Genomic DNA, 17,858 nt, shown 5'->3' on the forward strand with positions numbered 1-17,858 from the left:
CTACGTTCTTCACACTACAGGAAAATGAAATCTAAAGAAAGCAAAGTGAGGGTAAACACCAACATCTGAATCCACATTTCAAATACAAACTCAGATTTTTGATGTTGCCCAACTCTGACCCAGAAAAAAATCTCTCCCAGCATTCCTCTTCCAGCTTATTTTCTCAACTTTCTCAAGAGCTTAAGTATTTAGCAAGTTATTTAAAACTCAATTAAAAGCAATTTCTGCACTGAAAAATCTCTCACATATAGTATCATACTCCAAGTTTTAGTTAGGATAAAGTAGAAGAGATGGCATATTTACAATTATAACTTCAGCTCCCTATATTCACTACAGAAACTAAGAGCATTAAAGCTTGTTTTTAATGCACACAGTTACACTTTTTAATTTTTTTATTTTATTTATTTATTTATTTAATTTATTTTGAAAGGCAGAGTGGACAGTGAGAGAGACAGAGAGAAAGGTCTTCCTTTTTGCCGTTGGTTCACCTTCCAATGGCTGCTGCGGCCAGCACGCTGCAGCCAGCGCACCGCGCTGATCCGAAGGCAGGAGCCAGGTACTCATCCTGGTCTCCCATGGGGTGCAGGGCCCAAGCACTTGGGCCATCCTCCACTGCACTCCCTGGCCACGGCAGAGAGCTGGCCTGGAAGAGGGGCAACCGGGACAGAATCCGGCGCCCTGACAGGGACTAGAACCCGGTGTGCCGGCGCCGCAAGGTGGAGGATTAGCCTAGTGAGCCATGGCACCAGCCTTCAGTTACACATTTTTAATAAAGCTTTTCTCATAAAAATATTTAAGGGGCAAATGTTGCAGTACGACATAGATAGTGAAGTACCTGTTGTTGCTCTGCTTCTGATCCATATCTGTGCAAATTTTTCTTGGAAGTAGTGGCTGATGGTTCAAGTACTTGAGTCCTAGGCACCCACATGTGAGACTCAAAATGGAGTTCTGGGCTCCTGGCTTCAGCCAGGTCTAGTCCCAGCTGCTGTGGCCACTTGGGGAACGAACCAGCAGACTGTTCTCTATCTCTGCCTGTCAGTCTTTCAAATAAATATATCTTCTAAATAAATTTAAAAATTGTGAGCTTTGAGTTAAACTGCAGCCTATAATGCCAGCACTTCATATGAGCCGATTCAAGTCCCAGCTGCTCCATTTCTAATCCAGCTCCCTGCTAATGCACCTGGGAAAGCAGCAGAAGACGCCCCCAATGCTTGGGCAACCTGCCACCCAAACAGGAGACCTGGATGACGTTCCTGGCTCTGGCCTAGCCCAGCCCCAGTTGTTGTGCCCATTTCAGGAGTGATTCAGTACAAGAAAGATTTCTCTCTGTGTGAGTCTCTCCTTGTCTCTGACACTATGCCTTTCAAATAAATTACTATTTTTAAAAAGAGAAAAAATTAAAGGGAGAAAAATGACAAAGCTAAATTGAAATAATAAAGGCTATAAAGTCAGGGCCAGCGCTGTGGCAAAGTGGGCTGAGTCTCCACCTGAGGAACCAGCATCCCATATGGGCACTGGTAGCCAGCCATTCCTCTTCCTGTCCAGCCCCTCTGCTATGGCCTGAGAAAGCAGTGGAAGATGCAACAGCGTGGGAGACTCAGAAGCTCCTGGCTTCGGATCGGCACAGCTCCAGCCATTGCCACCGTTTGGGGAGTGAACCAGTGGATGGAAGACCTTTCTGTCTCTCCCTCTTTCAGTCTGTAACTCTACCTGTTGAATAAAAATAAATATTTAAAAAAATGAAAATTCTTAAAAAAAAAAAAAAAGCCAAGGCCCTGAGGGTCAGGAGGGCAGTGCTGAAAGGCATCCAAAGCCACGAAAATAACAATTCATATCACCTACCTTCTGACAGCCCAAGACACTATGCCTCTAGGGGTAGCCTGCATATCTTTAGAAGACAAGTTTGACCACCATGCCCTCATCGAGTTCCTCCTGACCACTGAGCTGTCCATGGAGATGGAAGACAACAACACATTTGCGTTCACTGTGGCAGTCAAGGCTGACAAGCACCAGACCCAATGGGTGTGAAGAAATTCTATGACACTGAAGTGGCTGAAGTTGGTACCTTGAATGGAAAGAAGCTGTGTATTCAACTGACTCCTGACTATGATGCTTTAGATGTTGCTGGCAAAACTAGGGTCCTCTAAACTGAGTCTAGCTAGCTAACCAAATTTGTGTATTTTCTTCATTTAAGGAGAAAGAAAAAAAAAGGAAGACTGCATAATACCCAACAATTCCTGGAAGGCTCTAATTTCCTAGAGAGCTCTCTGAACTCAGTGTAACAGATGTCCTCAGCCAGGCTGCACCATAACCCTCTTCTAAAAGGCAACACAACCCTGCAAAAAGAATTTTAAATAATAAACGGAAGAAAAATGAGGAACATGTTAATAAATAAATTATGATATGCCTATACTAACAGAACACCAAAACGATGCAGCTATATGCACAGGAAAGATGATTTTGTTAAAATATTTATGTATACAGATACATAATCCTACTTTTTATCCCAAAAATGAGTGTATTAATATATTATGCAAATATGCTTTTATTCATGCAAACAAAATCTCTATGCAGACAAACTACAAACACAGTTTATCTCTGAGCACCAGGTATTTAAAAAAAAGGGAGGAGGGGGCTTTTTTTTGCACTTTATTCCTTGTTTTCAATAGCAAATGATATAGGCAAATTACTTTAGTTATAAACTCTATTATACAAAATGAAGGTAATTCAATCTTCATAAAATTACTGAGGATTAAAATGAAATGATATCAAGTACCTATCATGTACAAAGTACAAAGCACAGGACAGGTGTTCAGCAGACGTTAAGTTGCTGTTTGGAATACCCTATCACATCATCTGAAGGCCTAGTTTAATTCCTGATACCACCACTTCTGATCCATCTGCCTGCCAACACACATCCTGGGAGGCAAGAGATGAAAGCTCAGGTACTTAGGCCTCAGACTGGAGACCCGGACTGACTTCCATGCTCCTGGTTTTAGCCTGGCCCAGCCCTGACTGTGGCAGGCATTTGGGGAGTAAACCAGCAAATAGATTGGCCTTTCTACCTTTCAAATAAAATAAAAATAACAAGAAGTGGAAGAAATCTCATGTTCATTAGAAGAGGAATATTTTAAGATATAGTACAGCTATACTAGGCATATTATACAGCCATTAACAAGAATGATAGGTCTAATGATGAATATATTATAATAGTCTTGATATTCAAGGATGTTCACAACACAAACTGCAAAACTATGTATTTTTTAAAAAATTTATTTATTTGAAAGGTACAATTAGAGAGAAAGAGGCAGAGAAAGATCTTCCATCCACTGGTTCACTCTCCAAACAGTCACTAGGGCCAGGGCTGGGCCAGGCAGAAGTCAGGAGCCTGGAGCTCCATCTGGGTCTCCCATGTGGGGCCCAAGTACTTGGCCACTGCCTTCCCAGGCACATTAGCAAAGAGCTGGGTTGGTACTGGAGCAGCCAGAACTGGTACTGGTGTCCACATGGGATGCTGGCATTGCAGTGGTTTAACCTGTTGCACCACAATACTGGCCACAGATCTATGTATTTTTACCTATGAACAGTGATTACTCAAGAAAGGTGTTTGCTCATGCTGGTGGGATTTTTCCTTATTTTTTGTTTTGTCTGGTTTGACGACTTTAATTCCAACGTGGTTTTTTTTGTTTGTTTTTTGTTTTTTGTTTTTTTTTTTTGACAGGCAGAGTTAGACAGTGAGAGAGAGAAAGAGAGACAGAGAGAAAGGTCTTCCTTTTTCCATTGGTTCATCCCCTAGGTGGCCGCTACGGCTGGCACACTGCGCCAATCCGAAACCAGGAGCCAGGTGCTTCCTCCTGGTCTCCCATGCGGGTGCAGGGCCCAAGCACTTGGGCCATCCTCCACTGCACTCCCGGGCCACAGCAGAGAGCTGGCCTGGAAGAGGGGCAACCAGGACAGAATCTGGCGCCCCGACAGGGACTAGAACCCCGGGTGCTGGCACTGCAGGCAGAGGATTAGCCTAGTGAGCAGTGGTGCCGGCCTCAATGTTATTTTTAAAACTACACAAGCCCTAAGATTTTATTATCTTAATAATACAAGTGTTTTCTGTGACTTGTGCAATCCAAATGTTATATAATATAATAATTGCTATCAATTTTTAAATCTTCATTTTATTTGAAAGGCAGAGACAGCTATCTGCTGGTTGACTCTCCAGTTACCTACAACACCAACATGAACTTGAACCACCAACAACTACTTCCCAGGGTATACATCAGCAGGAAGCTGAATAGGAAGTGGATGAGCCATAATCTGATATGGGATTTTGGCATCCCAAACAGTGATTTAACCATTACATCACAATGCCTGCCCCCACAATTTTTAAAGTTAACATATAGCAAGGACCTCCAAAGTTCATGGAAATGGTTATTACTAAAAAAAAGTATAGATTTCAAAACTGTTCTGTGACAACATTGTTTTCTATTTTCCCCATGAATTTTTTCAAGTATCCTCACATACTAGAAATTGCTTCAATTTTATCTATTCTTTCAAAGGAACTTTTATTGAAAAAAGATTTATAATGTGTTTTAAATTTTAACAGAAAGACTAAGACAAGGCACACCAGAGTAACCATCAACATGGCAGTTAAGGAAAAAGCACAGTTACACCCTGGGTTACAGGAAGACTTTGCTGTCCTATCCAAAAGGCCAAAACAGGGCTAAGTGGGAGTTCTTCTCAAGCACCAAACTGCTGCACTGATTAAACTGATTAACAATGGAGAGACTTACCTTAAGTGCCAACGTTGCCAGTCTGGATAAAATCCGTACAGTCTAGATGCAGTTCTCAAATCCAACATCCAAAATGCCCATTTTCAATCAGCAAAGACAAGGGCACACAAAATTTAACCTAAAATACAAAGTCTCCAATTTGAGAAATTGCACACACAATTTGAGAAAAGCACACTAAAATAGCAAATAAGTAGGGTTACAAATAAAATAACAGATACTGTCACTTCTGGTTGGGAAATAATTATAAATGGCAAATTTTAAGCAATCTGAATCCTTTAACCTTGCTTAAAATCAAACATTCATTCTTAGATTTAAATGCTACAAGTTCCAAATCGCTGTTACAGGAAGAAACAATTCTGATTTGATAGTTAGCAATATGAAGCTTAACTATTTGCAAGCTTTTCCAAAGAAATTATTATCATCTTTAAGGACTTTGTAAACCATTTTCAACTAATAACTGCTTCTGAATGCACATTTTAAAAAGTACTAAATCAAAATATCTTGTTAAAAATTAAAAATGATAAGTTAATTCTCTCTGGTGAAGAGAATCAAAACATCAGTTTGTCCTCTCTTCCCTACAAAAAGCCCACATACCAAAAATGATTCCATAAAAACTGACAAGAACCCAGGAAACACTAAACACCATTTTCTCCTTCACTGAATACCAGTCCAGATTACACAAATCTGTTAAAGGCAGACACATGACAACAAAGTACTAATATTAATGAACAAGTTACGTTTCTAATTAACAGGAAATGCTTTTCTATAATTCACTATGTTGGGAACAGAAAACTATAATAACCTTATTAGAATGAAACTCCCACCCTCCGCCATCTACGTCAACAGAACAAACAGATCCTTCTACCCGCAAAGTAATCCTTAGTGACTGTAATGAAAATGTTAAGGTTATCATCTCTGGTCTCCCCAATGTTGGAACAAATTACCAAATGAAGTTGGCCGTGTGTATTATCAAAAACGCAAAACAGAAATTTAAGGAAACCAGAACTATGAGAAAAAGATGTCTGCGACTCTTCATACTTCAAAGTGCACAAACACCTATCCCATCTGTCAGAGGTATATATATTTGCCAAGTAATCAGCTAGCCTTTACCTAAGTGATTCCTGAGCAGCAATAACCTAGCCTAGCACACTTGACCTTTCTGCATGCCTCTTTCAATGTACAGTCCTGACAATCAGAAATCGCAGTGACAGGAACTCTAAAAACAGTCAATACTGAAACATCCTTTTACTTTAAAACCCAATACTCCCTCTTGTTGGGAAGCTTTGACTTTCAAAGCCAAGATTTAAGTCAAATATGTTGTCATTAACATTAAATCAAGTATACTAGGTTAACTGGTATTCTGCACCAACCCACCAGGTTATACATACTCTCAACTCAATCATGTAAAGAATTGAACTCTTTATTTGTAATATCCATAAACGTTGCTGTTCTGTATTTCTAACCAGAACGAGGATTTCTCCTATTACCAAGGTTTTTTAATAAACAATTTAAATTCAATTGCATGAAAGGGCTACAAATATACACGTTAACCAAGCAGAATACACAGATATTTTGCTTTACATCTTGCACCTAAGGTACCAGTACATGTACCTCGTTCATTGGTTGTCACAGCCACTTGGGCCACTGCCCTAGCAGTTTACATTTTCAAATCTCATGTAAGAAGGGCGACTGTGATATGGACTGGTAACTACATTCCTGTGAAGCCCATCTCAGTTACAATTAAGTGTGTAACTCCAAAGTCTGCACAGACTTTCTGATGACAAAACTTCTAAATCTGATGCAAGTGTCCTGAACAACTTTCTAAACAAACGGTTTTACAGCTATGCTGCCATTCTGCCAGTAGATGTGGCTACAAAGATTGGAAGAAGGGTTTCCAAAAAGGATAACAGTTCAGATATAGACGGGAAAAAAAGGATTAAACCTGCTCAGAAAATACAAAAACGCATTTAGTGTGAGGGTAAAACATAACCCTTATTTGTAACCATTCATTAAACACAAATCAGTAAGAGGGATGAAACTCAGCCATCTGAAAAATTTTAAACAGTTTGTATGAATGAGAACACATGCGTAACACAAACTACTTCTTTAGAACTACACAGTACATACTTTGAAGTAAAGTCTCATAGAAAGAAGTGACCAACTATGTCAAGATGCTAAGTAAATCACTCAGTACAAGCGATGGATGCACATAAATTAAGATTTTAAAGAGTCACATCCACCACTTCAAGTTTTGCCTGAAAGGGATAAACTTCAACATGTCACTAGCAGAGCAACGGGGGAGGATAAAAACACAGAACCTCTGAAAAGCTTTTCTAAGTACACATCCAGAATTACACACACACAAAATCTTAAAACCAATATCCCTTAAATAGGTACGGAATGGATCCTAGAAAAAAAAATGTTAGACATGTACGGTCAAACACAATGATTTATTAAAAATAAAACGTAAAAATGATTTTTGTACATATGCTTCCAAATTTCAGGCATGGGATCCAAGTAGATCATAGAAAACGCTGTAGCCAGGTATCAAGTCCTTACAACAAAGTAAACTACTCCCCCTCCCAAACACCCGCCCGGGTTTTGCTACAGAATGAGCAAATTCACTCCCTCCCCCCCAAAAAACACAAATTAAAACAAGACATCTTGCTAGTATAAAAACGACCAAGTTCCAAGTAATAATAAAAAAATAGAGTCCATCAATGACTGTAACACAAAAATGTAGGGGGGGGGGTCTAGTCCATCTTCAGAGGGAGGGTCGAGAGGTACCAGGTAAACAGGGGGACACTCCCAAGGGTAAGCAGCCTCAGCGGCTCCCCCAAGGGCAAAATGGGGAAGGCGGTGGAGGAGTACGGGCCTCAGGAGTGGACCCCACTCGGCATGTTTCAGGGCCGCCCCTGCAGCCGCTCCCAGGCATTTCCAGCTTCTCAGAAGGAGCCGCCTCCGTAGCCGCCCCCACCGCCGTAGCCGCCTCTGTAAGGTCCGCTGTTACTGCGACCGCCCCAGCCGCCGCCGCTCTTCATGGGCCCGTACGAAGACTGGTGCTGGCTGTAGCTGCCGAAGCCGCCGAAGCCGTTACCGTAGTCGCTGCCCCCGTACGACGAGCCGCCCCCGCCGCCGCCGTAGCCCCCGTAGCCGCCCCCGTAGCCCCCGTAGCTGTTGTAGCCGCCGCCGCCGCCCTTGGCCAGGCCGTTCTGGTCTCGCCCCCCGCCGCGCCCCCGGCCGCCCCGGCCGCCCCGGGACGACCGGGAGCCGCCGCCGCCCCCGCCGGAGTGGATGTCCTCCTTGGGGACGGCCTTCTTCACCTCCACGCGATGGCCCTGGATGGGATGGAACTTGACCACCGCGGCCTTATCCGCCGCGTCGTGGTTCTGAAAATACACGAAGCCGAAGCCGCGCTTCTTGCCCGACTGCTTGTCGGCGATGATCTCGGCCTTTTCCACGGCGCCGAACTGCGAGAAGTGCTCGATCAGGTCGCCCTCGGCCACGTCTCCCTTCAGGCCCCCGACAAAGAGCTTCTTCACCTTGGCGTGGGCACCGGGCCGCGCCGAATCCTCGCGGGACACGGCCCGCTTCAGCTCCACCGTGTTGCCGTCCACGGCATGCGGCGACGCGGCCATGGCGGCATCCGCCTCCTCCACATTCGAGTAGGTCACGAAGCCAAAGCACCGGGAGCGCTTCGTCTGGGGGTTCACCACCACCACGCAGTCCGTCAAGGTCCCAAAGGCCTCGAAGTGGCCGCGCAGGCCCGACTCACTCGTCTGCACGTTGAGGCCACCGATGAAGAGCTTACACAGCTGGGAATTCTCCATCTCCACGGCCCGGGCCTTGCCCCCGCCCCGCGAGCCCCGAGGTTTCGCCGTCGCCGTTATCTGTCGCCGAGGCTTCTTCACAACTGGGGCCCAGCCGTCGCTGGAGCCGCCCCCGCCGGACACCGGCGGGGAAGGGGAGGGGAGGGGAGGGAAGGAGAAGAGGAGGGGGAGGGAGGGGAGCGGTGCGGGCGAGGAGGGCGCGCCGGGGAGACGGGCGAGCACCCAAGGCCGCCCCTGCCGCCACCGCCGCCACCTCCGCTCCCCTATCTGGGCACCACACAAAGAGGCCGCTGAACGCGCGCGTACCCTCCCCGCGGCGTGCGTCACCACCGACGCACGGTAGCCTAGGGCCGCCCGCCAATCCCCGCCTCGCTCCTCTTGGTCCCGCCTACCGCGCCGCAGCGCCGGGCTCAACCACAGACTCCGCGCCCGCCGCGGTCCATTCAAGCCCTCGGCCCCGGCGGGCGCGCCCACGCCTGCTGCTGTCCACTGCTGCTGTCCATCTGTCACTGCCGGGCGCCTCGGCGCGCCCTGGCAACGGACCTGCCCTGCCCTCCGCGACCCTCCGCATTCATTTCCGAGCAGCCCCCGGGTGTTCCCAGTGACTCTCCCCCTCCCCTTCCCCTATCCCCTCGCCCCGCTCCGCAGTGGCGTTCGCGCCAGCCCCTTGAGAGGCGTGTGAGTGCAGCCAATCGCCGCAACCCCACGCACCCACTTCCGTTCTCGGCAGCTGCTGGACGGGCGCGCCCCCAGTGCGCGCTTGCCCGGGCGCCCCCTGAGTGCGGGGCGGCCGCCACCTGCACGCCTCCTCCCGCTCCGGGCTGGGCGGGGCAGGGGCTGGGGGCCTCGCTGGGGGCCGTTCCCAACGGCTACTGCCTGGGGCGCCACGCGCGGGCGCTTTGAAAACTTAACTGCTGGGGTTCGGGGCCGGGGTTTACCCGCCGCGTCTCGGCCGGGCGGCTACACCTGGCGGCCCCGCCCCTCCTCTCGCCCCCGTAAAGATGGAGGGCGGAGGACCGGTCCAGGGAGGCGGTTGGTAACGGTTACCAGTGGGCCGGGCGCGTGGCTGAACCAAAACTTGAACACGTGGCGTAGTAATGCGCAAAAGCGAGTCCGAGGCGGTGTGAAAGATAACAGGGTGCGAAAACTTCACGCCGAGGCGGGGCTCCGCCACATCTAACGTCCCACCCGCTCCGCACACTCCTGCAGACATTTTCACTAACCTCAGGATACACTCTTATAACTTAAGTCATCTGTGCGCTGCCCCCTTCCAATTCACGTTTTGGCTTTTTCCAGACGTTTTATATCAAACCAAGAATAGCTGAGCATTGTAGTCGCAAAGAGCCCGTCTGCACACCTGATGCCTGCCTTTAAGTGCCCTCCGCAGGCCAAAACTTTGAACTGTTTGAACCTTTGTGGCCAAACAAGATGCCTAGACTGGGACGTGGCACTAGGACACCAAGAGCCTCCCAAACCAGATGGTTATTACTGAAGAAGCTCAGAGTGATTCCTCACTGTTTCCTCGAGTATTGGGGAAGGATTTGGGAAAGAGGTTAAAGTTGTACTGGATCTGGGAGACGAAGACTGGATAAGATTTCTGCAGGAAACTTGCTCTTCAGGGGGCAATGGGTGAATCCGTTTGAGCAGAGCAGGCAGTAGGATAGAAAAGAGGCAAGGTAGGTTGGGGGGGGGTCTTCTGATATAACGGAATGTCTTGGATCTTAGATTAAGGAGTTTGAATATGATAAAGTATATAGATGGGTTTAAGGCTTGGGGGAAAACTAGGGCTCAGTCCTGCCACTTAACACTATGATCATCCAATTGTGCATCTTTGGGCAAATCATTTAACCCTTTTTTAAAATTTAACCACTTTTTTTTTAACTTAAGATGAATAATAAAACACTTCCACAGTGTGATAAAAATTGAGATTCTGCATGTGAACACCAGGAAGTTTCCTGGTATATAGTAAGTGCTCAATTTGTACTGTATATGGGTACTATCAGATTGAATTGCTAGCCAAATAGGTAGGACTTGGGGCAGATTATCAGATTTTGAGAAATTTAAACATATACCCTAAAATACACACATCTAAGTACATACGCAGGCACAGATTCACACACATGTGAGTCTTCCAAATTAACAGCATTTAGACCATTGTTTTTTAATGTTTCCATTTTACTTATTCATGGACTAGGTGCTGTGAATAAAAATGAATTCTGGAGTCTTGGGGTAGAGAGAAAACAGTATGCCAGAAGTTGCAAATATGATGTGTTAAGACAGAAATGGGCAAAAACTCAGAGTTCAAGAAATTGTTCTAATAGGAGCCAACTTCAAAAGTAGGTGTACTTAGGAAGCTGTGTTTGGAATTACACAAGTAAACTACCAAGGGTGTGTGATGGTATGTTAGTTTCCTATTGCTACTGTAATAAATTGCAAACTTGTGGCTTAAAAAACAAATGGGGATAAGCATTTTAGAGCACCAAGTTAAGCTGCAGCTTGAGACACCCACACCTCATATCAGAGTGCCTGGCTTGAGTCCTGGCTATTTCATGCTTCTGATTCAGCTTCCTTCTAATGCACCTGGGAGGCAGTTGATGTTGACCCAAGTATGTTGTTGGTTCCTGCCACCCACGAGGGAGATGCAGGTGGAGTTCCTGTCTCCTGGATTTTGCCTGGCCTAGCCTTGGCTACCGTGGGTATTTGGGGAGGGAATAAGTGAAGCTCGCTTGCTCCCTCTCTCTCTTTCTCCCTCTGTCACTGTCTTTGAAATAAATACTTTAAAATTTTAAAAATGTATTAGTTCTGTAGATTGGAAGTCAAACACAAGTCTGACTATGCAAATCAAGTGTTAGCAGGGCTTTGCTCCTTTCTGGACGTTCTAAGGGAGAATGAGTCTTTGCCTTTTCTAGCTTCTAGAGATTGCTGGTATTCCTTTGCTTGTGGCCCCCTTCCATCTTCAAAGTCAGTTGGGTCTCACACTGAACTACTCTGACACTGACTCTTCTGTCTCCCAGGTAATATAGGTGCTATGTACTAAATGTTTGTGTCCCTCTCCTCAAATTCATATGTTGAAACCCAAATCTTAATGTGATAGCCTATGAGAAGTAATCATGAAGATGGAACTCTCATGAAAGAGAGGCAGCCAGCTCTCTCTGAAAATGAGGATACCATGGGAAGTAGGGAGACTGTAACCTGGAAGAGGACCCTCACTATAACATATCCATGCTGACACTCAGTTCTTGCACTTTGAGCCTCCAGAACTGTGAGAAATATCTGTTATTTATAAACCACCCAGTCTTTTGTACTTTGTTATAAGTCCAAACTAAAACACTGAGATAATCCTTTTATTGTAAAGTCAACTGATTAGCAACTTTAATTCCCCCTTGTCATGTAACATAGCATATTCAGTTTTCTCTCTACCCCAAGACTCCAGAGTTCACTTTTATTCACAGCACCTAGTCCATGAATAAACAAAATGAATAAATAAAAATGAAGATTTTGATATTTTGGGGGACCATTTTCTGTCTACATCAAGTGGGAGCAAGAGAAAATGAGTCTGGAAAGGTAAGCAGAGGATAAATCCAAAAAGATTGTATATGTCTTGCTAAGAATTTCAGTCTTTAAGTCTATAACAAGGTAACATTGAAGACTTTTAAGGAGGATAACAGACTGCATTTAGAAAGCTGTCCTATGTGTAGTATGAAAAAGAGTAATTAAAGTAGGATACAACTTGAGAAAAGCCCAATTAGAATATCTGTACATAATACATAATGCCAGTGAGCATCTCAAGGTTCTGAAGGAAGGCAAAGGCAGTAAGAATTGGATGTGAATTGGATATGAAGAATGATTTGAGAGACTTCAGAGTGGGATTTTACTTGATACAGTAATCAACTGATTCTGGTGGTAAAGTTTTTTTTGTGATAATATAGGTCATAGTTTCACTTAAAAAAGGGGTAGGGACAAACCTCGATCTCCACCTAAATAAATATGAAGCAAGACCCCTACCTTACACCTTACACAAAAACCCACTCACAGTGGATTAAAGACTTAAATCTATGACTAGATACCATCAAATTATTAGAGAACATTGGGGAAACCCTGCAAGACATTGGCATAAGCAAAGCGTTCTTGGAAAGGACCCCAGAGGCACAGGCAATCAAAGCCAAAATTGACAAATGGGATTACACCAAGCTGAGAAGCTTCTGTACTGCAAAAGAAATACTCAGCAAAGTAAAGAGGCAACTGACAGAATGAAAGAAATTATTTACAAACTATGCAACTGATAAAGGGTTAATAACCAGAATATATAAAGAGATCAAGAAACTCAACAGCAACAAAACAAACAACCCAGTTAAGAAATGGCAAAGAAATTAAACAGACACTTTTTCAAAAGAGGAAATCCAAATGGCCATCAGACACATGAAAAAAGTGCTCAGGATCACTAGCCATCAGGGAAATGCATATCAAAACCACTATGAGGTTTCACCTCACCCCCATCAGAATGGCTTTCAAATAGAAATCAACAAACAACAAATGCTGTCGAGAATGTGGGGGAAAAGGTACCCTAATCCACTATTTGTGGGAATGTAAACTGGTAAAACCACTTTGGAAGACAGTATGGAGATACTTCAGAAGTCTGAATATAGACCTGCCATAGGGCCCAGCCATCCCACGCCTGGAAATTTACCCAAGGGAAATGAAATCAGCATATGAAAGAGTTATCTGTACACCCGTGTTTATATCAGACCAGTTCACAATAGCTAAGACATGGAATCAACCCAAATGCCCGTCAACTGAAGACAGGATAAAGAAATTATGGGGTATGTACACCATGGAATACTACATCATGGAAGGAAGGAAAGAAGGAGGGAAGGAGGGAAGGAAGGAAGGAAGGAGGGAGGGGTGGATGAGGGAGGGTAAGGGAGGGAGGGGAAGGAAGGAGAGAACGAGAGAGAGAGAGAGAGGGAGAGAGAGAGATCCAGTAATTTGCATCAAATGGATGAAACTGGAAAACATCAACCTTAGTGCAATAAGCCAGTCCCAAAGGGACAAATACCATATTTTCTCCCTGACCTGTGAAAACTAATAGAGCACCTAAAAGGCAATCTGTAGGAGTGAAATTGACATGCTGAGAAGCAATGACTGAACAGCCCTTCTCTTGACTGTTGAGGGACAGGTTTCTTTTTTGTTGTTGTTGTTACTATTTGTTGAACTCTTTACTTAACATGGAGTTAATCATATGTGTATAAAGTTAGGTGAAAATAGATCCTAGTAAAAACATAAGAGTGGGAATAAGAGAGGGAAATGGAAAAGGAGTGGAGCATGGGTTGGAGCATGGGTAGGAGGGCAGGCATGGTGGGAAAAATCACCATGTTCCTAAAGTTGTAACTAGGAAGTGTATGGAGTTTGTAACTGTAAAGCTGTATAGTTCTGTGTACATTCCTATAGGCTTACTTCTTTTTTTTTTTTAATTTTTTTTTTTTTTTGACAGAGTGGACAGTGAGAGAGAGAGAGAGACAGAGAGAAAGGTCTTCCTTTTGCCATTGGTTCACCCTCCAATGGCCGCTGCAGCTGGTGCACCGCGCTGATCCGAAGCCAGAAGCCAGGTGCTTCTCCTAGTCTCCCATGCAGGTGCAGGTCCCAAGCACTTGGGACATCCTCCACTGCACTCCCGGGCCATAGCAGAGAGCTGGCCTGGAAGAGGGGCAACCGGGACAGAATCCGGCGCCCCGACCGGTGTGCCGGCGCCGCTAGGCAGAGGATTAGCCTAGTGAGCCATGGTGCCAGCCTCCTATAGGCTTACTTCTAAGGGTACAGTTTAAAAACTTGCTGTGGGACCCCAAATCCTCTTAAGTTGGAGAGTTAAAAATAGTATTTTAAGTGTTAAAGTAGATAGGATTATGTGTTAAAATTGATCATACAGATAGGACTAAGTGTTAAGGTGATCATATAAATAGGATTAAGTGTTCAGTAATAATAATAGATTTAAAAAAGAGCAAGTGCTCCAATATGGGAAGCAGTCCATACAGCAGACTCATAGAATGACAATTGCTTTAAGTAGAAATCTGACCTCAGAATCAGTCCTTAAGGCATTCTGGTATGGCTGAAAAGCCCACGAGAGCATTTCAGGCATGGTAAGCCAAGACTCTGTGGCAAAAAATGTCCTACATGAAGGACCTCTATGGGTGAGACCCCAGTGGAAAGAAGTGGTCATCAAAGAAGGAGGTAATTTTCTCTGAAAGGAAGAGAGAACTTCAACTTTGCTTATGGCCTTATCTAAATGCTGACAGAGTTTGTGGATTCAAAAGGCTTCCATAGCATAGGCAGTTCATGCCAAGAGCCTCGGGTGACCACTGATGTCATCCGTAAGTGTTAATTGTTGAGTTAACAACAGGAGTCACTGTACACTAACTTCCCATGCAGGATCTCCATCCTCAAACAGTTGAACCATGAGAGTTAACAGTAAAACTTCTCAAAGATTTATTTTAGTTTATTAAGTGGAAGCTATTCTTATGTCTCAAAAGTTTTAGTTATGCCTAAGTGCCAAACTCCATTGCTTGTTTTCTTAGGTGTTTCCTTAATTAATGATAAAACTCATTCTCAAGGACTTACTTTCTTTTAATATAATAGATGGAGGATAGTCTCATGTCTCATAAGTTATAGTTATGTCTAAGTGCTCACAAAATATGTATCATTCTTGGGTGCTTCTTTAAAGTTAAACTCTCTCAAAAAAAAAAAAAGAAAGAAAAAAGAAGTGAAATCAACTTCAAGATGCAATGACTTTTAACAGCCCTTTTCTGGACTACTGATAAATAGTTTTTTTTTATTCTTTGTTCTTTTTTCATACAAATTGTTGAACTCTTTACTTACTACAGACCTAATTTTCTGCATATAAAGTTAATTGAAAATAGATCATAGTATAAAATAAGACTGGGAATAAGAGAGGGAGGACGAGAAGGAATGGGGTGTCAGTGGGAGGGCAGGCACAATGAGAAGAATCACTATATTCCTATAAGTTGTACTAATGAAATGCATGAATTTTGTACTCCTTAAATAAAAGGTTTCTCTGAAAAAAAAACTTACTTAACAACTAATTAGAGAAAAATTAGAAAATTCAAATAAGCAAAAGCAAGAAAAAAATCTACCACCCAGAAAAAAATCCTTTGTTATATTTTGGTTATATCTTTTTCCCTGTCTCTGGAGGAACCCTCTGGCCCCATCACTTTTCGGGTCACCCTTAAGTATTATGGAATTATGTTCTTGTTGATTCAGGTAATAAAAATTGCAGACTAAAAAAAAGAAAGGGAAGAGTAGTGATATTGTCTACTCCTTCTACCTCATAATACAACCTACAATTTTTAGTTGGCCACATGGTTACCAAGTATAAAGAAATCATTTTCCTGCCTTTCTTGCAGCTTAGTGTGGTCATATGACCATGTTATAGTCAATGTAATGTAAACAAAAGTACTTAATGGCAGCTTTAAGGAGCACTGTCAAAGACAACTAGAAAAACAGGCATTTGGCCTTGTGGCTAAGATGCCCACAAAACACAGTAAAGTCCCTGAGTTTGCGTTCCAGTTCCAGTTCCAGCTCTTTGGGCTCTAGCTTTCTGCTAATGGACACCCAGGGGAGGCAGCAGGTAATGGCTCAAGTGGTTGGGTCACTGCTACCCTCTGTATGTGGGAGACCAATATTGGCTTCCTAGCTCCCTGTTTCAGCCTGGCCCAGCCCATCATTACAGGCATTTGGGGAATGAACCAGTAGTGGGAGCTGTCTGTCTGTCTGCCTCTCATATAAATATATAATTTTAAATGTAGACAACTAGCACAAACCCTTGCCTTCTTTGCTGCCAGCTTCACCTTGCTGCAGATAATATGGATGCCATGACTGGTGCACTTATCCTGGATCTGGAAACTGGAAGTCATACTCTATCAATGAAAACTATAGCTAAACAAAAGAGGAACACCTAGTAGCTGCTGAATCAGCTAGATTGCCTACCAATCTACCAGGTCAGAAAGAAACGTCATACTTAAGTCTGTAATCCTAATTTATATAAGAAGAGTCTATCATCTTTACTTTTCCCTCGCAAATGCTCACTGGAACTCCAATGTTATTCAGCGCTTTGTGCTAAGAATCATGCATTATCTTACTGAATCTTCACAAAGATCTTGAGACATGTATTTTATTAGTATGCTAATCTTTCAGCTGAAGAAACTGAAAGACTTAAGACATTAAATTGCTCAAGGTGTGCCATCTGTATGCTACCCAGTCTTCCATCAGAAAAAGTTCCATGCCCATGACATATGGAAGAAATGCAATGGATCAGAAGCAAGAATAGACTCACAGTCTCATCCTTCTGAACTCCTTTGCCTCTTCAATTCAAAATTTTAAATCTAAGAATTCAAGGAAGACACTGTCATTTTTACATCATTAATATGCCTGGGTAACTTTACTTGGGCATAGATTACAGTAGTTGCAAATGGCCAATTGATCAAAAAAATAATTACTGTTGAACCTGAATTTGAATCTTCATGGTTGAAGAGTCCTCTGCAAGTAGCGAAGGATTCAAAAAGGAAAAATCAAAAGATGGAGGGTCAGAAGGAGGAGGGAGAAGATGAGCTCCTCCCTCAAAAGAATAAACACTAATGGTAGAAGTCCTAGGACTTGCACTTATGCTATCTCAAAGTGATTCAAAGGCCCAAGTAAAAGGTACAAATTAAATACTGAAGGAATAAATTAAAACACTGTACAATAACTTGTGCATTTTCTATATATAGCTCCTCTCAAAATCCCATTAAAATGACAGTAAGATATTCTAATAAGCATAAACCTATGTTATGAACTTAAGTGTGTCCCCTCAAAACTCATATACTAAAATCCTACCCTCAGTGTGACAATGGGGACTCATATTTGGAGACAGGGCTGCTTTTAGGGAGGTAATTGAGATTATATGAGGTCAAGGGTGGGGCCCTGCTTCTATAGATTTGGTGTGTCCTGTAAGATGAGCAAGAGATATGAGAGATCTCCCTTTTCCCACAAGACAAGAGGCCATGTGAGGACACAGGGAAAAGATGGCCTGTATACAAACCAGGAAAAGAGGCATCACCAAAAACCAATTCTGGCGGCACCTTGATCTTTTCTCGCCTCCAGCTGTGAGAAAAAATCCATTTTGTTTAAGTGACCCATTCTGTGGTATTTTTTATGGCAGCCCCAACAAGCTAATACAACCCTTAAGGACAAGAGA

General features: G+C 43.7%; 1 protein-coding gene and 1 long non-coding RNA gene across 5 annotated transcripts in view; both read right to left on the bottom strand.

Annotated features, from left to right (window-relative positions):
- Nucleotides 1–380: 380 nt before the first annotated feature.
- The window catches only part of LOC149126066 (uncharacterized), a 142,415-nt gene continuing 124,937 nt past the window's right edge, over nucleotides 381–17,858 (bottom strand). For all 4 annotated transcript variants that reach the window (XR_016236156.1, XR_016236154.1, XR_016236157.1 and 1 more), the window contains 3 exons: nucleotides 4,785–4,902; nucleotides 2,228–2,336; nucleotides 381–1,710 (listed from right to left, as the gene is read on the bottom strand). This is a non-coding gene — a long non-coding RNA (uncharacterized LOC149126066). The remainder of the gene's footprint in view (nucleotides 1,711–2,227; nucleotides 2,337–4,784; nucleotides 4,903–17,858) is intronic.
- Nucleotides 7,216–8,929, bottom strand: HNRNPA0 (heterogeneous nuclear ribonucleoprotein A0). Its single transcript, XM_008255053.5, has one exon. It carries the CDS (start codon nucleotides 8,612–8,614, stop codon nucleotides 7,730–7,732), a length of 885 nt encoding a protein of 294 aa, XP_008253275.4. The 5' UTR covers nucleotides 8,615–8,929; the 3' UTR covers nucleotides 7,216–7,729.

This window comes from Oryctolagus cuniculus, chromosome 6 (assembly GCF_051225735.1).
Source record: "Oryctolagus cuniculus isolate XC-2025 breed Fujian yellow rabbit chromosome 6, ASM5122573v1, whole genome shotgun sequence".
Lineage (NCBI taxonomy): Eukaryota > Metazoa > Chordata > Mammalia > Lagomorpha > Leporidae > Oryctolagus > Oryctolagus cuniculus.